This window comes from Poecilia mexicana, unplaced genomic scaffold (assembly GCF_051168715.1).
Source record: "Poecilia mexicana isolate PSO_F unplaced genomic scaffold, ASM5116871v1 scaffold_19, whole genome shotgun sequence".
Classification (NCBI taxonomy): domain Eukaryota; kingdom Metazoa; phylum Chordata; class Actinopteri; order Cyprinodontiformes; family Poeciliidae; genus Poecilia; species Poecilia mexicana.
In genome coordinates, this window is record NW_028263388.1 from 14,775,147 (window position 1) to 14,799,129 (window position 23,983).

At 39.5% G+C, this 23,983-nt stretch overlaps 3 protein-coding genes across 3 annotated transcripts; all 3 read left to right on the plus strand.

The window, feature by feature from the left end:
* The first annotated feature begins 1,202 nt into the window (after positions 1-1,202).
* On the plus strand, positions 1,203-9,199 carry kif19 (kinesin family member 19). Its single transcript, XM_088001051.1, has 13 exons — positions 1,203-1,774; positions 3,841-3,987; positions 4,377-4,499; positions 4,594-4,750; positions 4,869-5,043; positions 5,408-5,606; positions 5,690-5,960; positions 6,633-6,757; positions 6,856-7,019; positions 7,114-7,213; positions 7,739-7,862; positions 8,703-9,091; positions 9,191-9,199. Exons 1-13 carry the CDS (start codon positions 1,385-1,387, stop codon positions 9,197-9,199), a joined length of 2,373 nt encoding a protein of 790 aa, XP_087857177.1. The 5' UTR covers positions 1,203-1,384.
* A 2,647-nt stretch (positions 9,200-11,846) lies between these two features.
* Positions 11,847-16,993, plus strand: LOC106921486 (uncharacterized). The gene is made up of 5 exons (XM_014993214.2): positions 11,847-11,980; positions 13,027-13,658; positions 13,806-14,006; positions 14,407-14,536; positions 14,618-16,993. The coding sequence occupies exons 2-5, from the start codon at positions 13,268-13,270 to the stop codon at positions 15,087-15,089; spliced, it is 1,194 nt and encodes a 397-aa protein (XP_014848700.1). The 5' UTR covers positions 11,847-11,980; positions 13,027-13,267; the 3' UTR covers positions 15,090-16,993.
* Positions 16,994-17,144: 151 nt separating this feature from the next.
* Positions 17,145-22,622, plus strand: LOC106921485 (rap1 GTPase-GDP dissociation stimulator 1). Its single transcript, XM_014993213.2, has 5 exons — positions 17,145-18,098; positions 20,231-20,338; positions 21,013-21,135; positions 21,250-21,375; positions 21,724-22,622. The coding sequence occupies exons 1-5, from the start codon at positions 18,005-18,007 to the stop codon at positions 22,194-22,196; spliced, it is 924 nt and encodes a 307-aa protein (XP_014848699.1). The 5' UTR covers positions 17,145-18,004; the 3' UTR covers positions 22,197-22,622.
* The last annotated feature ends 1,361 nt before the right edge of the window (positions 22,623-23,983 follow it).

Sequence of the window (23,983 nt, forward strand, 5' to 3'; positions counted from 1 at the left end):
GGAAGTAAAATAAAAACATAGCCAATATTAAGATGTCAGTGTGAATGACAGCATACTGCTACAGTATGCTTTTGGCTAAGAGTGAGTTTAGCAGTAAGTTTGTCCTAAAATTTTTGTCTGTCATCCTGTGGTCACTTTTCAGGATCTTGTTTCTGCTTTCAACTGAATGTGTCTTGAAAGGTTTAAATTATTTTATCATTGTCCAAAATGTTCTTACACTGGTGTGATAATATCATACCTGGATCCAGGATATATTTGAACTGTTGATTTTTGTCAGTAACTCCATTCTGATAAAAAAAAAAAAGAAAACCCTGACATGATACAATACATTATATAGAGAAAAAATAATAATTAAATCACTAATTCCTCTCAAATTTGATGTTTAAGACTTTCAGCTAATGACAAACTTTTCCAAAAATTGTTTGGTACATCTTGTTTTAACTTGTCCCATGTCCTTTTCAGTGGTTTTGTAGTTGTTATTGTTATATATAAGTATGTTGTTAGTCGCTCTGGTTTTATTGGTTGTCTTTTTTCTTGTCTGGAGCCTTGAGTGGAAAAATAGTTCCATCCAGGAGATTTTTTTTTTTTTTTTTTTTTTTTTCAATAGTGGTAGTTTGTTTACATTTTCTCTCTAACTCACTTAATGAGTCACAAAAAAATGATACTTTTCTGCTCTAACTCTGGATGTTCTGGTTCACATCTTTAGATGTCCAACGTTACTTGAAAACTTCTCTTCTCTGTTTTCGTTTTCCCAAACTCTCTTTTCAAACTTAATCATAAATATCTAATTTTATGCCATTCAAACTATGCCTTTAATCTCAAGAGAGACACTAAGGAATTGTTTAATGATATTAAAACCTTAAACCAACGTGGATTATATTTTAAACATTTATATTAAAGAAAGAAACCATTTTATCCTCTTCTACTAGTTCGCAGAAATACTGGTACAGCTTGCTATTGAGTTTGGCCTTGTTTATCGAAATATTTGATTATAAAATATGTGCTCCAGGTGTAAGTAATTTGATGCGGAGTAAATATCTACCTGGATAAATATGCAGAATTTGATCACTTCTTTGAATGTGTTATGGATTCATTCCCCTCAGAGATAATTATTATTTTTTGTTTGATTTTTGAGATTATCAATCTTTTTAAATTACTATTCTGTATGGTAGTATTAAACCAGCTACACCATATGCTTAAAAAATAACAGTAGTAGTCCATTTTTGTGTGTACCAGCAATTAATTTGAGTTTTGTTATTGAATTGAATTTCAGAAAAAAAAAATGCTTATTGTATTCTTTATTACATGTACACATTCCAACTGATTAATCCTGTCTGAAGAATGTTTTATATTTCTATCTATACATTTACAGATCTACAATGAGATGATCAGAGACCTGCTGAACCCATCTTCAGGTTTCTTGGATCTAAGAGAAGACTCTAAGGGTGTGATTCAGGTTGCAGGCATCACAGAAGTGTCGACCATCAACGCCCAGGAGGTGAGAGGATGCCCTGTGCGGTTTCATCGCACGGTTAAAAAGCTACGAACACTCCTGACAGCCTCACTCGTGTCTCCTCAGATCATGGAGTTGCTAATGAAGGGCAACAAGCAGCGCACGCAGGAGCCAACGGCCGCTAATCAGACGTCGTCTCGCTCCCACGCTGTGCTGCAGGTTGCCGTCAAGCAGCAGAGCCGTTGTCGTGACGTTTTGCAGGAGGTCCGCTTCGCTCGGCTTTTCATGATTGACCTCGCCGGCTCAGAAAGAGCTGCTCAGGTGGATAGATTTGTCGCTTTGTGCTTGTATTTAGATATCTTTTGATAACGTTAAGTTCAAAATTCAAGGTCCTTCTACTGTTTGAATGTGATTGAACATGCGTAGTATGCGTAGCATACGCTTCTACATCTAAACCGGAGCTTCCCCTTAACGTTGGCTTATTTTGCAATTTCACTTTTCAAGATGAACATCATTTTATGAGGGAGACTACAGTGCCTTGCAAAAGTCCTCATAGCCTTCAAAGTTTCTGAAGTTACACCGACAAGGGTCAATGGATTTTACTGGGATTTGTGTAATAAATGATCACAAGTAAAAGGATAATTTTTTACATTTGGATATTTTTTATATACAATATATGAAAAGTGTTGTATTATTTTCCTATTATTCAGATTTCCTCCTTAATCTCCCTCCAGAAAAAAAAAAACATGAATTCTACCAATTGTGTGAAAAAAGTTATGCACTATTTTCTGGTGGTCTTTGCAAAACGCTGCATGAACCACTCAGATTATTAAATGCATATATCAGTAGTGTCAACTTTGATTACACTTATGTGAATCATACTTCAGAGTTTTCCCAGTGACTGGGAAAACTCTGACTTCCATTTCATAATCTTTAATACGTCCATTTCATCAAATTTATTGGGCAGCTGTAACAGCTAGTAATTATTCTTTTTATTGCTTGGCTGTTGTAATTTCTCCTTCAATCTTAGCAACATCACAGTTGAGGGGCCAACTCCCATAATGTAGAATTACATGATCCGATATTACCTAGTACATTTTGCAACAACTTTATGATAAAAAATTAATCTCTCATTCTTTTAGATCCCGAAAGTGAAGTAAATCCTCTCGTTTAGTCCGATCCCCTCCTGCAGGCGATGTCGGTCACGATGTCCTGCATGAGATCCTCGTTGTATGTTCTGCAGGCTTCCTCGACCACAAACAGGACTCCAAATTATTGTTAAAGTTGCTGCCCGTCATCCAGGCTGATTTAATACTAAGTGTTTCCCCTAGAACACCGACAGTCACGCCACTCAAACACTCTAAGCTTATCTACCTTTAGTTTCTCCTCAACAACATGTTACTTGGCTCCAAAAAGACACCTTAGCAGATGTTACATTTGCGATCAGTGGAAGGGAGATTCAGAACCCAGACGAAACAGGCCAAGCCTTCTCTGTCATTTTGCACAGAAACGGAGAAAACAAAAAAGTCAAAGCAAATTTATCTGTAAAAGAAAATTTTTTTTTTAGATGAAACTTCAAGCTCATAGACAAGCCTTGTTGATGTTTCGGTGGGCTGGCTGTTAGCTTTATTCCAGTCAAGGCTGGGACAGTGTGCTCACATCCCTCAGGTTTGAGTTATTTCTCCTTTTAATTCCAAATTTCTAGTCCGGAGACTGTTCCTTTCACCATTTTACTTGCACTGATCTATTACCATTTTCCTGCTTAGAATATTTTTATTGGAAAGGGGTTCACTGAATCCTTTTTACTTTCCTTACAAATAAGCAGCCAGACATCTGTTTATTTGAGTTATGAAGGTCTGTCAAGCTCTGTGATTATAGTGAGGGCTTTTCAGACTCACCCTGCAGTTTCAGATGCAATGTATTTGGTAGCGCCTTCCTGTTTTGGAGGACGTCACTCAAAATGCTCGTTTTGTTTCAGAGAAGTATTTCATGACTACTTATATGCTTCAAAAATCCAAAACAACTTCTTTTGTTTTTCTGGCTTTGAAATATGATACGATCCTTGTTTGATCTAAATGTGGCTAAATCCAAATGTATTTATGAAGTATGTGCCTTATTTTTCTCTCAGTAAGAAAAATGTGTTTCACTGAAGGGAGGTGAAATTGTTCAGTCTTGGTCTTCTCTTTGACTTTTCGTCTCTACCGCATTCACCATATAAATAAAATCTCCCTGGTACTAGTTGGATGCCTTTTGTTGCTTGCTATTCCCAGTCTCCCTCTAGCTCCTTCTACTGAAAGCTTTCATTTGACCCCCGTCACAGGGACAAAGTGATAAAAACCCCTGTGAGTTCAGAGGTTTTCTCACCCATCGATCTCTGCCTCTTTCAGACCCAGAATAGAGGTCAGCGATTGAAAGAGGGAGCTCACATCAATCGCTCCCTCCTGGCTTTGGGCAACTGCATTAACGCCCTGAGTGACAAAAATGGCAACAAGTACGTCAACTATCGAGACAGCAAGTTGACGCGCCTCCTGAAGGTACCGCAGTTGAGAAAAGATTCCTTTCTTTATACAGTGCCTGGCAAAAGACGTCACGCATTTGCACAGAATTCAAACAAGCTCCTTTGATAGACCGAGACAAAGTGGTGCCGAATTGTGAGCTGCAAATTAACAATCTGAAAAGTGTGCGGCGCATTTGTGTTTCTACAAGGATTGACTCTGGCGAGTGGAATGCAAATGCTTTCCACACTTTTCAAGTTTTTAGTTAAAATATTTTTTAAAACCAAGTATAATTTTTCTTCTACTTCACAGTAATGCATTAATTAGTAGAATTAAATCTTAAGACTGGACCTATAAAACACACAAAAAATGTTTAAGCCACTCTGTCTGTTATATTCACAAAAATGTGTCTCATATTTCAATGACAGGACTCATTGGGTGGGAACAGCAGAACGGTGATGATAGCCCATATTAGCCCCGCCTCTTCAGCTTTCGAGGAGTCTCGAAACACGCTGACGTACGCTGACCGTGCCAAAAGCATTCGAACACGGGTAAACTTTTATTTCGCCCTAATAAAGGCTCACCTTGAAGTGGATTGGATTTTTTTTCCCCAGACATATTGTTTCCCATCACTGTTTGCTTTAGGTGAAGAAGAACCTAATAAATGTGTCATACCACATTGCTCAGTACACAAACATCATCTCTGACCTCCGCTGTGAAATCCAGCGGCTCAAAAAGAAGATTGCGGAGCAGGCGAGCCGGCAGGTCGGCTCAGACCGAGCTGACATCCGAAACGTCCAGGGTAAATTTGATCGTCTCGACTTTAAACGAATAAAAGTCACATAACTCAACATCTGTTGAAAACTGTAGTCATGTTTCTTTCTTCCTTTATTTCTCTTTGTATTTCCACTGTCTTTCAGCGGAGGTCCAAGCCCACTCCAGCCAGCAGAGCAGAGCAGAGATGGACGAGTTGAGGGAGCAGCTTCTGGATGCTTTCCGGCAGCAGATGAAGATCAGGAAGAGTCTGATCGAGCTGGAGAACAGCAACATGGAGATCCAGATCGACACCTCTAAACACCTCGTCACCATTGCAGAGTCAGTCGGATTTCTGCTGTTTCACCGCAGAGCACACCTGTCATTTAAAATCTAACAATCCAGATTGTCACATTTTAGCAGCTGTCTTCCAGTTAATATTCTCAATTCTCCGCTCGGGGGTTTAAATCAAATAGACTCTTATTCTTGCTCTGGTCTGGTTTAATTAAAATAATTAGTGCACAGTAAGTGTTTCTCTGTAGCTATTTCATGTTATTAACTGTTAACAGTGAAGCAAATCTACTTATGATTTTCCTTGACTAGAAAGTCTATTCAAAGTAAAGAATCATTGGAAGCTTTAGAACATGTAACTGCAGCTGTCGCTAAAAACCTTTCTAACAATATACACATGTATTATGTGCCCTAGCTGGGAGCAGGAGCAGAGTAAGCGCAGGAGAAAGTGGCGCGCAGAAAGAAGGAAGGAAAGTGTCAATAAAGACGAAAGTGAGAAGGATTCGGATTCTCCAGAGTCTCCCCCAGACAGCACAGAGACCCGGGAGGTAGCAGTGGCTCGGGAAAACCTGCTCACCCTCATGGCCGAGCAGAAGAAGATTCAAAAGCAGAAGGTTGGCTTCTTCAAAATGTTAGGATTGGAATACATTCTGACGTTCTCCCGTACTGACTAAAAAAAAAAAACCTCTGATTGAAGGGTTTACTGGAGCAGAGGTTTCTGGAGCTCCGGGATCGAGGCCGGCGCCTGGAGGAGCTCCTTCCTCGCAGGGTGAGCTCAGAGGAGCAACGCGAAGTCCTCGGCCTCCTCTGCAAGGTCCACGAGCTGGAGATCGAGAACGCGGAGATGCAGTCCCACGCTCTGATCAAAGACAACGTCATCCGGCAGAAAAACTTTGTGGTTCAGCGCTTTGAGCAGCACAGACACCTATGTGATGAGATCATTCAGCAACAGAGACAATTCATAGATGGTAATTTACTTTTAAATCATTACGCTGCGTTTGACCTTTGCGTTGGACTCGTCTAAAGATTTTTCAGTCGTCAGTTGAAAAATGCATGTGTGCTGTGTGCATTTCTCACAGATTATTAACCCTGACAAGAAATTACAAGTTGCAACCCTGTGACTTCATGCACAAAGGCTCGAGTGGCGACATGGCATACGCTTGAATAGAAAAACTTACCCACACACACGAAAGAAAAACCCCAGATGTTTAAAACTACACAGGGGCCCAGATCCAAACATATTTTTTCTTGACTCAAGGTAGAGTGGCATAGTCCTGATCAATCCTCCAGCTGTATAGGTACAGGCAGCCTCAGCCTCAGGCACACAGCTCCATCAGGATTATTCTTGACAACTTAAAGTGGCCAGTAATCAAATTTTCATCTCGGGCCAGAAAATAATCTCGGTTTCTCGAAACACAATCTCTTCCCGCTGCACCATCTGGGTGGATGTCCGCTTTAGAAGACATTTGATAAAACAGTTTTATCGGGATGTTAGTTGTTAAAGATTCGTTTTCAGCACTCACAAATCATCCTGTGAGAGTTTCTGCTACTCATCCGTACTGAGTGTGCAACGCTTTAAATGCCTGTACGTAAAACTAGCTTATAGCACCCTTGTACATGTCTCCCTCTGCATGTTTTAGAGCACAGCCTGCTTGTACCGCCGCACCTCCAGGAACTATATGAGGTGTACATGAGGGAGCTGGATGAGAGGAAGCTGGAGAGAGCTGTAGCCTTGGACAAGGTGACCAACAGACAAACCATCAAGGTGACAGTGTCATGTCGAATCAATTAGTCAAGATGCTTAGATATGAATTAAACTGGCAGGACAAATTACGAAGGCGTTTTCTGTATTCTGATTTGCAGGAAGGATCTTTACCAAAGATCTCTCTGCCGGGTCAAGGTCGCGATTACACACAGGACGTAGATTCCGACCAGGAGAGCTTACGCGACATGTTCGCAGAGAACAGACGAGGTCAAGCTAGAATGCGCAGACACACCTTGCCCCCAATTCTCCCTGAAGCTGAGCCGTAAGAGGAGATCATTTTCTTATTCTTTACTCATAACATGTATTTAAAAGTGCATTTACTCATTGACTTGATTTTATATTTTCTCTGACCTCAGGGACAGGGTGTTTAAAAGCAGTCCTCACGCCAAGCAGATAAAGAACTCGGCTGTAATGACCCCTCCTCCGATACACATAAATGGGAAAGGCAACAGAGAGGTAAGGATAATTCCTATACACCAGCTACTCTGCTTTGTTTCAGGTAATAATCCTGAGAGGTACCTCTCAGTAAATTATATTATCAAAAATGTTATGTATTTCAGTGATTCAGTTCAAAATGAGAAAGTTTCATATTGTATCAATTTATATAAACATCAAGAGTTCCTAAGAAGATTAATTTACAGAAATAAACACTTAATATACTTCCATCTTTGTGTATTACATCTACATCATATGCGAGTTTAACATCAGAAATCGATTCCGGAACATTCAAAACGTGAATGCGGTCAGACCAGTTCTTTTCCTTTTTAAACAGCACCACCCTCTGTTTCATTTAGGCTCTCGCAGATTTTTACCTCTTTTAGATTTTCTTTCTGTTTTCTGTAAAATCTTAAGAAGAAGCTTTGGATCTCCAGAGTAAAAATGTACTACAAGATTTGATTTTGGAAAGGCACGGATATTATCAAAGTAACACTGCAGTGAATGTTTGGTCACAATGAGTCCCTCTGATCCTCATGTCTGCAGCTGCAGCCTCTGGCTCCTGAAAGCTTCACGAGCTACAGCCATCTCAGCCACAGCATCAGCAGCCAACTGGACTCGTCACCCGAGAGCAGCGAAGCAGGGGGTGATATGACCATTTCTCGAAATGGTAAGATCCTTCTTCAGATGTGGTATTCATTATGGAACATGTTAATACCTGCAGAGAAGCTTTTTGTTTGTTTGACTTCATTAAAGTACTTCCAGTGAGTGTTCTGTAAAAACACAGCATGACATATTTATTCCAGCAATCCCTCAAATATCTACCTGTTCTGTTCTTATGTAACAGTGTGGACAGACAGATTAGCCACATGAGTCACTTCATTTATTTTAGTGCCCCAAACAGCAAGCAAATGTCTTCACATCACATGCAGAACATATAGAGGGTGAAGATTGTGAATGCAACACAAACCTACTTAACCATCTGCCTTCAGAAATGAACTTCAAATATTAAGACATTAGGTAGCTAGTAGTTGTGGATTTCGCAAAAACGATGAGAAAGACAGCTTCCATTAAACGTATGAAAGGAAGTTCTCTGGTCACCAAAATAACACATTTTGTCTTGGATATTAAACGGTATGGGTGACGGAAAACTAACACCCTGAAGACACCATAAAAACACGGTGAGGCTGTGGTGACTCTTCTTCTCTGCATTCATGGATTTCTTTGTGTTGCTCTATCATAAAATCTAAATAAAAAAACATTGAGGTATATTGCTGTAATGTGACAAATTATGAAAGTGCAGTGCAATCATTCAACCAATAGACAAGTTAATGCATCACTATGTCCTCATTGTTTGGTAATTCCTTTGTGAAAATGCAGAAAATAGCGTTTTCCCCGGCACAAATTATATTTTACGTCTTAAAACGAAAGCCAAGCAGAAGATACTTCATATGAATCATTCAGACTTTTATCCCTCAGCTAAAATATTTATTTTACCATGTCTGCACAGAACGGCAGCAGATCCTTAAAGGGGTTCAGAACATTGTGGTAAAAGCAGCCCGTCGACGTTCCAAAGCCCTGGAGGTGGATGTCCTCCGGTTACCTGCTGCCCCCTCTCCCCTAGACCACAAAAAGCAGAAAAGCAACCTCTCTTTAATCGAGGGGCCCCCTAGAGGCCTACCCTTGCGGCGCGGCAGGCAGCCGAGCCCTGAACTGAGACACGCCACGTCTGATGATAACCTGTCCAGCAGCACAGGGGAGGGACCGGGCCTGCACGTGACTTGGACACGTCCTCGCAACCACCACGCCGCCAACAAGAACCAAACACCTCGCGAGGTGGACTTTGAGGCCCGTCGCAAGAAAAGACGCTCAAGATCTTTTGAGGTCACTGGTCAAGCAGTGAGTCATTTTAATTTGTTATTAAATGTTGTGAAGTGTGAAATATTTTTCAAGGTTTTCGTCCACCTTTGTCTCAAATCATTTTGAGCAAATTCGTAGCCAATTTGAAGTGGCTGTGATTTTGGCTACTTGAAATTCTCATGAAGTGCAAGCTACTCTCTCAAAACACACTTCTTGGATTGTCACATTTGGAACTTAGTGAAATACCAAAATGATGGAACTGCATACCGAAAACCAGTCATTGGTTCTACGACAGCGTTGACAGTTCTTGTCACATGGCAGTTTGTTTGGCTGAGAGAACCATCAACGCTCTGGCATCTAAGTTGTTGCTTCAGTCCTAACATTTCCTCACTTCTCTCTCATGCAGCTGCCTCAGACCAAAGCCATCACAGCTCAGAGGTTTCGTCCTCTGGACAGCACATCGGACCCTCATCTTCATGTTAACGGCCAACCCCAGGCCCCCGTGGTGCGTCCACAGTACAGAGGGGTCCCTCCTATCGCCAAAGTCAGGCCTCACCACAGCAATCACACACATACAGGTGACCAGTTATCCTTGCTAGTGGATAGAAAGTGACATTCTTTATGGTTCAATCTCTTTATTTTATTCATTTGTCTCCATAGGAACAAATGCCGAGTCCTCCACAGCCAGCATTAATAACCTGAAGAGAGGACCTCAGCTCCGACAGCCCCACCCTCTTCTCTATGTCACCACCACAGGCACCGGGGCCCAGCGCACTCGCAGACATTGAGCTCAACACAAGCACTTAAAGCCACCCCAACTGCGCCTGAAAGCCAAGAGTTAGGGACTAGTGGAGAAACTATGACAGAAAAGGACAAACAGTAAGCAGACAAAGCCTGGATGTCTTAACACAGGTGCTGTCATCTGCGTCCACCATGTATGAGGCCACTCTAAGATCCACTTACCTGAAGACACCACAGATTTGTACATTAACAGTGCCCATTCTGTCCTGTGCGGTGTCTTCACTTTAGTCCGCTGCTGTGCTGAATATCTTGTGTTTTGGTGAAGTTGCGAAGATGTGAAGCTCACTGTGAACGCAAGTCAGTTGTTTGTTGTGACCGTTTCTGTTTTTGTTTATATATATATATATATATATATATATATATATATATATATATATATATAATTTTTTTTTTTTTTTTTTTTTGGTCTTTGTTATGAAAACCTGAAACAAAAAACACTAATCTAAGACACTCTAAGCTCAGCTTAATGATGTAAATACAGTCTGACTTCATGTATCAAAACAATGCAGAGTAAACTCGGTAACACTTTATTTGAAGGGGGTTGAATAAGACTGTCATGACACTGTCATAAACATGACATAACACCTGTCATGAACATCAATAAGCCTTCATGAATATTTATGACTGTTGTCATAAAGCGTCATTCGGTAAATTATGACACTTTTAATACAAAGTTGACATTATTCAAAATGTCTTTGTTATGACAACTTGACATTAACCAAGAAATCATTACTGTTTAAATTTTACCTTTAATAACATAAAGATACCTAATTTTTAAAGTGCAATCAGTAATACTTTTAGAACAAATTGATATCAGTAATGATTTCTTGGTTCATGTATAATGTCAACTTTGTATTAAAAGTGTCACAATTTACCGAATGATGCTTTATGACAACAGTCATAAATATTCATGAAGGCTTATTCATGTTCATGACAGGTGTTTATGACAGTGTCATGTCAGTCTTATTCACCCCCCCTTCTACTGCACTGAGCTAATGCTGTACTGGTAAAATGTATTTATTAATTTTTGTTCTTGTCAGACTGGAGCACTGATATTTGTGGAGAAAAACTAAATGTGTGTATTTTGTGGATTCTACATCCTTTCCCCACACTTGAGGTCTCTGCCTTTTTAAACCAAATATTTCCTTATTTAATATCATGTTTGTGTAAATGCATACCCTGGCATCACAAGATGCTTTGTTTTCCAGATTAGTTGGTTCAGCTTTTAATTAACTGTTTAACAAATGCCTTTTTCTTTTACAATATTGACAGTTTTCATATTTGTTCCTTTCTGTTCTTTTTTTTTTTTTTTTTGTACATTTTTTTATTTGTACCTAAATAAAATTGACTGAATTGTGTATTTTTGATCCACTGCCTGTTGGCTTAATTGGTATTTTGTAGGAATGATGGATATGTGAGTTTTGCCATTTAACAATTTGGGAAGACGAGATGATTATGTCACAGCTTTGTAAGCTTCTGATTACAAAGCTGAGTTAAGCATAGGCAGACCTATGAACCTGGTCACATTTCAGAAGAATAAGAGTGAAATTGTGTAAATTTGTATATCTCACTGCTATGTTCTAAAATGTCCAGTAGATGGCAGAGTCGCATTATTAGAAGAGCAGCGTTTAATTTTAAGGCATTCACACCGATGTATTTTAACTTAAGAATTTTCCGTCTGATGCCTCATTTGGTATGTTGTTGGAAATATGTATCCCTGTAACAATAGAAACGAAATACACACACGAAATGAAATTGAAAGCAATATTAGCTTATAACAAATTTCCGTTTTTTAAGACTGATAGGTTTTATAAAAAATGAGAAAGGCAGATTTAGTTTTCAAAATGACTCCAAAATATTAAATTTTTGTCTAAAAGTGCATTTTAGAATTACCGCCTGGTCTCATCTGCCAACGTTTTTCTAGTCCAATAAAAAACGCTTACAGCTTGATCGATCGGTCAGTTGACCAATCAGAGCTTAGATTCCCGTCTCGAATGATGGTGCACGTATGGCTGATTTGCAACCCGCTGAAGCAACAGTGGAGAAGAAGAGAAAATGTCGCTGACTTCAACTCGGACCGTTCTAGGATCAGTGGCCTCTTAGGGGGAAAAAACAGACGCCAGTTCAGTGAGTAGCGCCATCGTCATCAGTCACAACTTAAATTAGGATGCATGCGTATCTGGAAGTCAACACGGACCGTAGTTTTCTCTGCCGATGTTGGTCATTTTCCTTTGACGTTTGACAGCGACCGAAACATACTAAAACAGCAACAGTAGCGGCTGGCAGCCATGATGGCTGTTTGGAACATTGAATGCGGCGGTTTTACTAACATTTGCAGAGTGGTTAGCTTAAAAGTTTAGAGCTTTGCTGCATAGTCAGCATGGCTAAATCATTAAATTATGGTTTACTTAAACGTTAAATAGTCATATAAAACAATTAAGCTACCTTTAAACGCGAAATTATACGATTCTATGGATTTTATTAGTTTGTTATTTTCAAGTTTAACCCACGTTGAAAAAAAAAAATCTATAAACATTTGTAGAGAATTTCATTCTTAAGCCCAAAACATACAGTTTTCGCCAGTTTTTGTTTGTTCGGTCTGTTCATTGAGGAGTTGAGCTATTCGGCAGGCACTGAAAGTGCGATTTATTTGTCGTGACGCTTCGCCTGTAGCTCTGTAGTTTCACATGTACTAATAAAAAAAAGAGAAATTGTCACAAACTAATTTAAATAAGTTATTAAGTGGATTTGTAAGGTTTTCCCATTTTGAGATGGACGTTTCCTTATGTATCACATCAAAACTTGTTTCAATGTTTTTTGATGAGCAAACTACACTGTATATGTGGTTTAATGCATTTATAAATATTATTGTTGTGAAGAAGTTTAAAACACTGCTACGTTATAAAACAATACATATCTGTGAAAAGGGATGTTTACAGACCCTTCATCTAGACTGAGTATGACCTATTGTACAAAGAACAAATGGCAAAAATGTTACGTTTCTCGATGTGCAAAGCTGGTAGAAAGATGTAATATGCTCAGTGCTTTATCCGGTCATTATTTTTTTCTAAACATTTACTTTAGATTTGCACAATGACTATCAGTTCAGTCCACTCCTTAATACAGATTTTTTTAAAACTCAATTTCTAATCAGGTTTTATTTTCTCTTTCAGAATAAATCTTCTGCTGTGGTGACAGGAGTAGTTCCAAGTGTCAATAAAAATATATATTGTAAACAAGAGGTGTTTTCTTGATAAAAACAAAAAGAACTGTTCCCCCTTTTTTTCTTTAGCTATTATCAGTATTAAAACGGTAGTAAGATTATGTATCCAGGACTTCAAGATAAACCTGAGCTAGTACTTATACCCTCGTATTTTACTCCTTCTGCTTGAAAAGAAAGATTTTTGTGAAAATATGGACCCCGCTTCCAGGATGGTGGGTCTGGATCCCCAAGCAAACATGGTTTTCACAGTTGTAAAGCCAGTTATGAGCATCTTTCAGGTGTCCCCAGAGCAGGGCAACAACATATCTCAAAGTGGCATGGGCATGCAAAGTTTATCTGAAAATGCATTAGTCCTCCCTCAGCAGGCACAAGGTCAGGCTCAGTTAGATCAGAACCATTTGGAAATGCACAGCACTCAGCCTCATGTTCAGCCACAGATGCAGGCTACAGCCCAGCACCAAGGGGAAGAGATCCCCCAACACCAGGAGGTGTCGGCAAACACAAACTCTGAGTCTAATGCCGAGATGCCCTTTGCAGAAGTGTCTTCTCTCCTGGATCCCAACATGAAAGGATCCAAAGCTCGTAAGTGACCACCAGTGAAAGTTTTGGTCTGCCTTCTCTTTGCTAAGTTTATTCAGGATCTATGTATTGCAGTTTGCATAAATTTGGTTTTCAAATTACCAACGTCGCTGCGCTGATTTGCCTCATTCTGTCTGACTTCATCCTCAGGAAAATATCTCATCTCGTATGATGAAATTAAAAGACGCCTGCAGGCCCCAGAGAAGATGTCCCTGCGGTCTCTGGCAGCGTACACTCGGGTCAGCAGAGGCCCAGCCAGCAAGAAAACACTTCTGGAGTCACTGAATGTCCTTGGCCTCATGCCCAGCACAACCACCGCGGTATCCTCCTCCTTCTCCAAACTCACTGAAGGTGACGGATGCACTTTTAATAAAGAGCAGCGTATACAAACTAAGGATATGTAGCAAATCTAAAAAAAATAAATAAATAAAAGAAGTGTTCAGAGATGCTCTTCGTCTGGTCTGAGTGAGCTTGAGCAAATTTTGCAAAGATTTAGGGGCAAAAACTCCAGTCTCTGGATGTGAAAAGCTAGTGGAGACATACTTCAAAAATACGAGAAACTGTTTCTGTAGCTAAAGACGGTTTTATTCCGTGTCGATCCAGGAAAGCTGAATGCAAATGCACGCCTGGCACTCGCTACATAAAGTTCCAGTTATTTAGATTGAAGTCTGTGGTTATAATGTGACACGTGAAAAAGTTTATTTGACAAGTTGGATGTTAAAATGACTTTTTTGTTTGTTTTTGTTTTCAGGTGACACCAGAGCTCTGTGTGAAGATATGAAAGATTTTTCCCATGATTACATTGACTACAGTAACATGGCCAAACAACTCATCCCTGAGATGAACACAGTTCAACACTGGTCCAAAATTATTGAAACAAAGTATGGATGTGCTTACGATCAATCAAAATTAGCGTGACTATGAGAGTCGTGTCAGTGTAACGCTTCGCCTCTTTCCCACAGGAACCATCTCGAGGACATGAGAAAATGCTTCAAGGACCCAGTAAACAGTGGCGCGTTTGACAACGTCACTCATGGCCTCGGTCTCGGAATGTTGGACGTTGCGTTAGACATGGTCGTCATGGTCATCGATCAGCAGATCCGCATCCTGTCTGGCGTGGCGGCGTCGGACCCCGTCGACTCGGGTCTGCCGTCCCGTCGCATTCGCAGGCGCCAGCGCAAACTGCGCTCGTCCGACAACGAGAGATCCCACAAGATTTGTGGGGGGATGAAGGAGCAGGGGAAGATCCTTTTAAAAAGCAAGGGACGAGCCAGAAACAGGAAGAAGATGAGGACGGAGTCTGGGATCTCCGAAGCGGTCGTGTCCCACGCAGAGCAGAGCAAGCCGGATAATGTTCAGAGTAACGTCCTCACCCTGGTCTCTGTGGGTTATGAAACGGTCTCCAGCGGTATGACTGCAGCTGGAACTGTTTGACACCTGCTGAAATCGCCAATTCACACTGCTGATCTAGGACAAAACACCAGCTAGACTAAGCCACTTAACCTCCAATGAAGAAAACCAAGTGCTCAGTCACACCCTGATGACACTTAAACTCTTTTCAGATGACATATCGAGGCTTGTAGACATTACTCCCATTTTTTTCAACTTTCTCCATGGCTTTATTCTGCTTATTAGTAGAATATCTGAAAATCACTGGAGAGTAGATTGATTTTGACATAGTAGGATTAGTTAGTTTGCAGTGGTTGAGTAAAAAGCGTAGATATACAGGTGTGTCATTAATCGCTGGAAAGTTCATTTATTTCATCATATCAAAAATAGACACTTATGTAAAAACTCTTTACACGCAGTGGTGCATTTCAAACATTTATTTCTGTTATTTTTGATGATTACTGAAAACCAAAATTATTTGTGTTGGAAAATTAGGACACTGCCTTGGAAAACAAGGATTCAAAGGCTTTGTTTTGTGTCTGCCATGCAAGCGTCGGGCGAGATACTTTTCTCCATGATTTTGTAGGCCTTAACACAACTTCTTATGTTTTTAAAGTCGTTTTTATTTTTCGTTCACCTAATTCTCAGAGACTACATTTTATAGTTTATTGTTTGTGATATTTACGTAAATGCGTACTTAAAATCCACCTGAAATAAGCAAACTTTTCATTGAGCTTCTTCAGATGCACCTGTGTAGCAGCCTTAAATGTTAGTAGAAAGTTACATGATCAGTTAATCTCATGAGACATGAGTGGAAAGCTGTGTATTAGTAACTAGGTATGTAGCAGCTTCGTCAAAGACGGTAATAAGTGGCTGATCCAGTCACTGATTGGCTTTGTGTACCATTAATGAGATTTTCCTCTTAGACTTTGATTGTATGAATGTTTGTAGGGAAGCATTGTTCAGGCTGTTACGGTTTCCTGTGAGGTTGGAGCTGCTGATTTAGTTTTTTTTTTCTTTTTTTGGGGGGGGTAAGAACTTTCACTAGTATAAATTCACCTAATTTGTCTTCATTCAACAACTGTACATATTAAACACTGATTATGAAATAACTAAATATAAATTTTTAATTTGAAATAAACTAAACAAGTTGCCTCATCCCTATTTATTAACATTTATTAAATGTTAAACGACCTTTAACATTTATCTGATTTTTACTAGCACGCTGTTAGTTGATGCATTTAGAGATTAAAAAATTGGCATTTAATAAAAAAGAAGGAATTGTATCTGAGCAGCTGATTACTGGTCAGAGCCAATCAAGGGCTTTTATTTCTTTTTTTTTTTCACCTTTTTTGATTGACCAGTTAAACCACTGAACTTTTGTTTGGGATAGAAATTAATTTGTTTAGTCTTAGTTAAAACAGAGTTGGTGACTCTTGTTCTTCACCTGTCACTTCCTCTGGGTATTGTGCAAAACTCTGGGAAAGCTGGTTGTAATAGCACATATTTCTTTTTTTTTTATTATTCAGGTATATAAAGAGTGAACAGAAGAAGAAGAAATCACTCTTTCACAGTTCTGTAAATAATCCAAAGATTCAAACCATGCAAGGTAGGATCTGGAAAAACCTACTGTAGTTGTATGATTGGTTGTCTTGGTTTAACTGTTTTTACATAGTAGTAGCATATTATTTAAAGCCAGTAAGCCAATTTCAGAGCAGTCACACATGTAAGTGAGTTATTTTCTCTTTGGTGAGTTTAAGTGAGTAAAATGTTTCTGTTATGTTATGATTTTAGTACGTCTCATCTGAATGTGTATGCTGGCTTGGAAATTGCCAGAGATAAAAAGATTTATATGTTTGCTCTACATCGTTATTTATTGTCTAGATTATTAGTTTCTCAGTGGTGCTATGTATCATTTTTCAGCTCTGAATAAAAACAACTTTATTTGCTACCATGCTTTTTTTAATCTTAACTACCTTTTTTTTATTATTATTATTATTTTTTTTATCTAAGCTTATGCTTGAACAACCTTTGGACTTTTACTATTTTCCAGGTATAGATAAATACAGAAAAATATTTTACCTTTTTTTTCCTATCCCATTGTGATCGATCCATCTATACCTCTGACTATTTCCTCTAGCAATCCTTCCATTTGCTCATCTGTCATTCAATTTGCCTGTCATCCAATCATCCATCAACTGTCTATTCACCCTCTATCCACCAATCTGACTCTGCAGGTTGCAGATTTAAAAATTCTGAGTGTTGCAAAAATATTCCCCATAAACTCATAATGAATGGTTCTTCTTATGAAAAAAAAAGTCACTAAATATGAATTAGAACATTTTAGAAACCGTCTTGTGATGACGAATTCGAGAACGAGGTCAAGGAGATATTACATCAAAGCATTTATCGAGCAGTTGAAAGACTGCTAATCTGGAAATGTTCCACCCAACAATCCACCTGTGTAGAAAAACATGCCGGATCCCCGTCTGTCCGTGTTGTTTTTGGCTCAAATGTTCTAGAAGCCGAAAGGCATTATGTGAGCTTGCGGGGCGGTAGGAATAAACTCGGCAGAGTCAGCCAAGTGCTAATACCTTAACAGTGCACACACTCGCAGAGGCTGCATGAGAGCGCAGGTTTAGTGAGGATTTGCTCTGTATTAATCCTGACAGGGAACAGAGAGAGCCAGCTGGAGCATGCAGGGAAGAGGCAGGGCAGGCACCAAACAACAACAACAAAAATATATATATATATATATATTTGGGCTGGAAAACACTGGAAGACAGTATGGAGTGTACCTGTGAGATAAAAGTTAAGCTTAGGTTCTTGTGAGTGTCCTCAAAGCAACAAGCAATTACTCCAAGGGATAGTGGTGGAAGGAAACTCAGACAAACAGTCACAATATGTCAGTGTGAGAAAGTTTCGTCACCAGGACTTCAGAGACGGCAGGACGGAGAAACATGGGGCACCCTAATGTGCCACTTTCCTATAAACAAGCTCGGGCTCACAGGAATAAACACATATCCAGCCGGCTGCAACCCTACACACCAAACGGTGAGTGGAACACACGTTGGAATGCAATGTTTTTATTACGTCCACTTTGCTGCATGTTGAGTCTTGTTGTTAGCTCTGACTTGTGTATTTGGCTGTAACATACTATGTAATACGACTTTATAATGTGCCTCACATGATCACAGCTGGACATTTTAATGTGTGACTACTAGGCGAGCATGGGGGTGTGTTTAAAGTAACGGCAGTGTGGAGTTAAATGAGTGAGGTCATCCGTTCTGCATAGTTGTCTAAAATGTGTTTTTGTTTTGCAAATGGAAACCGAAATCAACAAAATGTGGAATAAAACAGAGAACTATCACCCTGATGTTTGGAAGAATAGCAAGGCAAAGTCTCAGTAAATAATCAACTATCCCCAAACACTAAACTCAAAGTGTTCTAGTTCAGGGTGTTTCTCATACTGGTTTCAGCACTATGTGTTGCATACCAGAGATCATGGATCAGTTTGGATACATAAAAATACCTGAAGAGGTCCCATTGTCTTACACTTAAGTCATCAATGACATTTTGTCATTACGCCCCTAAACACCAGTGTGGTTCACTTTGGCTCCTATCCAGCAAGATTTCCAGACCTCAACGGAAAACACATGGGAAAACATCAGACATGCCAAGATAAACAAAACAAGAAATCCAGAGGAATTCGGGGATGTAGTCCAATTGTCCTGGGCTGGAATACCGGTTCACAGGCATCAGAAGTTGGTCAACTTCATGCAAAACAAAGGCGGAGCAAACCTCAAAACCATTAGTTGTCTGTTTCACAGGAAAGGCAATTCCTTTGTCAATGTTTGAGTTCATAAAAGAGAATTGATACCTTCATTTTAACAACTACATGTCATTTCCCTCACTTTTGTGATTATTTTGTTTTCGTGTTTTGATATAGAATAGAAAGCGGAGTGTCTCTATTGCATCTGCACATTTTGAGCACAGCTGTGCAAATGTAATTATATCTTCAGATTTAAGACAAGTTAATGTTTTATTAAATCACGTCGTCCTGGGTAATTCACACAGAACTCACTAGAAGAAGCAACTACGAAGGAGTTTTTCTCTGTTTTTGCCAATATTAGTTGTTTTCAGGTACAGCAACAATGATAGAAATGTAAAGTGTTTGTACCGCCAGATTTTCATGTCTGCATCTCTGAGATGGAGGAGCTTTTAGCCCAATCTTTGCATTTCTGGAGCAGATCACACACACATTGTGGTCTACAAACAGGAGAATAAATTACTGTTCTAAAGCAGCAGATTGCAGATCATTGCATGTGGGAGTCACAATTTTAACCATGAAAAATGTCACTCACACAGCAAAATAACCAAACTTTCTTTTCCTTAAAGAGAAATACCATTTTAAATGCAGCTGATGCCGGTAGAGTTTTTCTTGTGAACACTTTGGCCTCCTAGGATCAGCAGAAGCAAAGTGGGGCAGGAAAGCAGTGAAAACATGGGCCTTCTCATGGTTACATTCTGGTTTAAAATTAAGCTCTCCAAGCTCTTTATTTTCTATCGATGGGTTACATTCCCATTAATGCTTCAAATCCAAATCCGACATCTGGCTTCATTAATCTCAGGACATGAGTTTTGTTAAGTTAGAATGAAAAATGTGATAGTTTCTGTTTCGATGCATTTAATGAACAGGAAGACAAATCCTAGATAATTCATTCTTTGTGCTTTTCAAACATAAAAAAAAAGACAAATTGTTACTGTTTGAACCTTAAAATATATATCTAATGTTGTAAAAGTCAGACTGGCTAATAGTTCTCAGTCTAAGCTGGGGATCTCTGCTTTTTAGCTGCATTTTGGCTGTTTGGTGGTTAACGCTCTCTTTTCAGGCCTGTCAGTTTAGATGGATGGCCCTGTCCTGGTAATCATATTAAAGCTTTTGAATTTAATGCTACAAAATGTGGAAAGTTTTAAGTGTTATGGATGCCTTTGCAAGTGTTTAAAAGTGTTCTTCTAAACCACTTTAGGCATCTCTGGTGTTTTGCCCTATGTGTGTCACAATGAGCACCTTGATAGTTTAAATGATTGCTTCCACTCAGCTTGTTTTTTTTAATTTGTTATTGTTATTATTTGTGGGTCATTTGCATGAGTCCTAATTTCTGTACTACACACTGTCTCTGCAGATAATTTGAACAATGCACTGGGTGCAATCAGAGTTCTAGGTGTGGAGCTGATTGAAGATGAACTCAAACCTCATTTGATCACAGTGCTGGCAAACATTAGGGAGAAAAGTAAGTTGAGATTTTAGAGATTACATCAGACAAGTAGATAGTAAGTGGAATTGTATTGTGTTTTATTTTATTTGTTTGTTTTTCTGTTGTTTTTTTGTTTTTTGTTTTTTTAGGGAATGCAAAATGCAGACTCCTCCAATGCAATTAGTTTTAAATATATTATTCATTATAAGTGCAAAACAGAATATCCTGGCAAATAGATCTAGCTGCCATGGAAAGAGTAAAACTCAGACCAAAACAACACTGGTCACTAATAGAGACTGACAGCATTCGAGCGGATCAGTTCAGGTCAGATCCTGGTCTGTAGGTGAAGTTAAGCCGTATTCATGTTTTGCAGCTCGGGGGCAACAGAATGCAGAGACCATATCCTTGTAGATCTCACAGTTAGAGATGTAATTCAAGTCAATGTCATTTAAAGACTAGAAGAATACAGCAACCAGAGATCAATTTGTGTTCTGTTTTAAAAAAAAAAAACATTGTTATTTTTTTTATTCTCTTTTTCAGAATTTATTCTACCATGTTTATTAGTTGAATCATATACACGGATGTTATGGTACTGAATGCATTTGTGTGTGTGTGTGTGTGTGTGTGTGTGTGTGTGTGTGTGTGTGTGTGTGTGTGTGTGTGTGTGTGTGTGTGTGTGTGTGTGTGTGTGTGTGTGTGTGTCCGTCCAGAGAAAGGCGCTGCTGAGCAGGTTGTGATCAGCGGGATCCTGCCAATCCTGGCTCTGTCTCTGAGAAGCAGAGGGCCTCTGACTTTGTTGACTGTAAAACTGGTGGCTGAGCTTGCCAAGGAATGTAGGTTACTCACACAGATATAGACACTTTTCATTATTTATTACTGAACTTTGTTACTCCAGCGCTGAAGCTTTTACCACAAGTCTTATTTACTGAGTCTTCTTGTGTCCTCAGCTGTGGTTCGTAAAGGTTTTGGGGACGCAGGCTTGGTTACAGCCCTGCTGTCAGTTCTGACCAGCACAAACGAAGAGCTGCTCATTTATGCAGCAAGAGCCATCTCACGCATGTCTTATGACAGCTGTAAGTCAAGTGAAATAATAAAATAACCTACAATTATGTGGTTTTAGTTTTATATCAGTGTTTTGTGAACGCAAGAGACCATTTCTACCAATATTTCAAGCTGCTGTCAAAATGTAATTTGTCATGAATTCAGATGCTACGTTTTAGTTATAGCAAATTTAACCTAATTCAGCCAGTAAAAGTGAATGCCAAAAAACAGAAATGTTTATAGCAAAAGGTGAATCTGCACATCCATCCATCCATCCGCAGTTTTTTGTTTCCTCATGACCAACAAACTTTTGCCATTATGTTGAATTAATGGGAATTGTGATTATTGCTATTTTATTTTATTTTTTTTGTCCTTCTAAGCTAAGCAGCAAGAATTGCTGCTTCGCCGAGGTGCGGTGCCACGCCTTGTTGCCATCTTGCTCCGTTTCCCTGATAAGGAGGCTCTGGAGGAGGTCTGCCTCATGGCTCTCTGTAACCTCGGCGGCATGGCAGTACCAGAGGAGGCAGGTATGATCTGGGAAAGAGGAGTGCCCGTGAGGCCGGGGGAGTGCGTGTTTCATGGCGTGTCTCCTCACACCTGTGGCTTCGCCTCTTCTGTGACGCTAGTCCGGGTCTCTCAGTGGGGGCCCGGCCAGTACATGGTCAGCATCGAGGACTTCCAGCGTTGCTCCTCCTCCTTCTGGAATCTCCATGGGAACAAACGGGCTGTGCACTGGTTCCCGTTCTTCAGATTGGGCAGCTGTTCAAATATGTTCAAGGTGATCAAGTTCTCGACCAGGAACATTCCTCGGACAAAGAGTCTGAAGACTCGTGTGTTCCACACCTTCCTGTGACAGCTTGTAAATATGGTGGCCTTACAAAATGGACTATAAAACACTGAACCGTCCATCCATCTATCCTACCCTGGATGAGTCACCGTTGAGAGCAGCACCAAACCTATGTTGACTGTTGTACTGTTTGAAAAAAAAATAAATAAACAAAAGGAGCTTCATAACTAAACATGGAGGGTGGGAACAACATTTTGTAAAAAAAAAAAAAAAAAATCCCAGTGGGAGAACCATGAGTTATGTACGTAGAGAGAGAGACCTCATGGTTATGCCACCAAATATTGATTTCTGAACTCTTTGAGTTAGTATTGTTTCTAGATAAATATGAACTTGTTTTCTTTGCATTATTAGAGGTCTGAAACCACTGCTTATTTTTCGTTATTTTGACCATTTCTCATTTTCTGAAAATAAATACTAAATTTTTGCTTGGAATTTCTGAGACATGTCAGTAGTTCGTAGAATAAAAGAAAAGAAAAAAAATCAGAGAAACTGATCATTTTAAGTGGTCTCAATTTTTCCAGAGCTGTATAGGGATTTGTCTGTGCCCTTTCAGGTTTCTTGGGACTAGGTTGTGTATTAAAATTGACCACTAGATGGCACACATGAACCGGAAATTGACGTGATAGAAAGTCTATTGCATCCGCGCATATAACTTTGATGATTTACCACTGATAGACAGCATGTTTTGATGTCTGACCCAGTCTAATACAACATCCAGTACTTAACTGGTTCCGTTCAAACATAAGAAATCTTGTGATAAATAGTAAATCCCTTTACAAAATAAATGTCTCAAGTACAAATTTCAAGCTTTAGCCTTTCAAGTCTCTCCCACTTGCTTTCATCTAATTACTTCCCTTATTGGTTTCATCCCGCCTCAGGCATCCAAACACAGGGATGCGTCCTATAATCAATCCCAACTTTATTACTCCGGGAACCAGTTAAATATTTGATGTCAGATAAAATGAGAATGTGGAATTATTTACAGGTAGAGAGGTGTATGTGCTGTTTCAATACAGCTGGTCCTTGTTGTGCCTCATTTTAGAAAAGAAACCAGCATCATCAACAAAAAATGAGGACTTTCAAAAAATATGCTGAAGACAAGTACATTAATATTTTATACTAGAATTTTATTCTCCAACAAAACTTTGAAGGCTTCAAAGAACACATGGATTTTCGTCTGAGATTAAATTACAAAAAAAGGGTCTTTATATTGACTGACTAAGTGATTTCTAAAATCAACAGGTAGCTGAATACCTTACACCAGTGTTTTTCAACCACTGTTCCGCGGCACACTAGTGTGCCGTGAGTGATCGTCAGGTGTGCCGTGGAAATTATTCAATTTCACCTATGGTACCGTATTTTCCGGACTATAAGCTGCTACTTTTTTCCTAAATTTTGAACCATGCGGAATGTACCCCGGTGCGGTTTTTCTGTGTATTTTTCTTCAACCAACAGGGGGCTCTCTAGCAGGAAGTGAATCATTAGAAGTCAAAATTATAAATTAAAGAACGCGTTGATTTTCATTTAGAACAACCACATGCTAGCAGCAGGCACGATGGAGAAATGTTTTCAAACTCATATGATGCAGCTTTTAAGTTGAGGACTGTCGGTCTGGCACTACAGGAGAGAAATAAAGCCGCTGCACTTAAGCTCGGTGTGAACAAAACCATGGTTATTAGTGGCTAGCGGCGTAATCATGTAATTTTCTTACCACTAGATGGCAGTAGGTACAGAGCATTTTACATTAAAACAAGAGAATTAGTGATGTTACAGGTAGCGGTGAGAGCGCCGTA

Excerpts from the sequence above, each read along its gene's own strand:
- kif19 (XM_088001051.1), top strand. The coding sequence starts at position 1,385 with ATGATCAGAGACCTGCTGAACCCATCTTCAGGTTTCTTGGATCTAAGA. Across the intron at positions 3,988-4,376 it reads AGTTGACGCGCCTCCTGAAG|GACTCATTGGGTGGGAACAG; the intron begins GTACCGCAGTTG and ends TTTCAATGACAG. Across the intron at positions 6,758-6,855 it reads CCAACAGACAAACCATCAAG|GAAGGATCTTTACCAAAGAT; the intron begins GTGACAGTGTCA and ends TCTGATTTGCAG.
- LOC106921486 (XM_014993214.2), top strand. The coding sequence starts at position 13,268 with ATGGACCCCGCTTCCAGGATGGTGGGTCTGGATCCCCAAGCAAACATG. Across the intron at positions 13,659-13,805 it reads CATGAAAGGATCCAAAGCTC|GAAAATATCTCATCTCGTAT; the intron begins GTAAGTGACCAC and ends CTTCATCCTCAG. Across the intron at positions 14,007-14,406 it reads CTTCTCCAAACTCACTGAAG|GTGACACCAGAGCTCTGTGT; the intron begins GTGACGGATGCA and ends TTTTGTTTTCAG.
- LOC106921485 (XM_014993213.2), top strand. The coding sequence starts at position 18,005 with ATGGGGCACCCTAATGTGCCACTTTCCTATAAACAAGCTCGGGCTCAC. Across the intron at positions 21,136-21,249 it reads GGCTGAGCTTGCCAAGGAAT|CTGTGGTTCGTAAAGGTTTT; the intron begins GTAGGTTACTCA and ends TTGTGTCCTCAG. Across the intron at positions 21,376-21,723 it reads ACGCATGTCTTATGACAGCT|CTAAGCAGCAAGAATTGCTG; the intron begins GTAAGTCAAGTG and ends TGTCCTTCTAAG.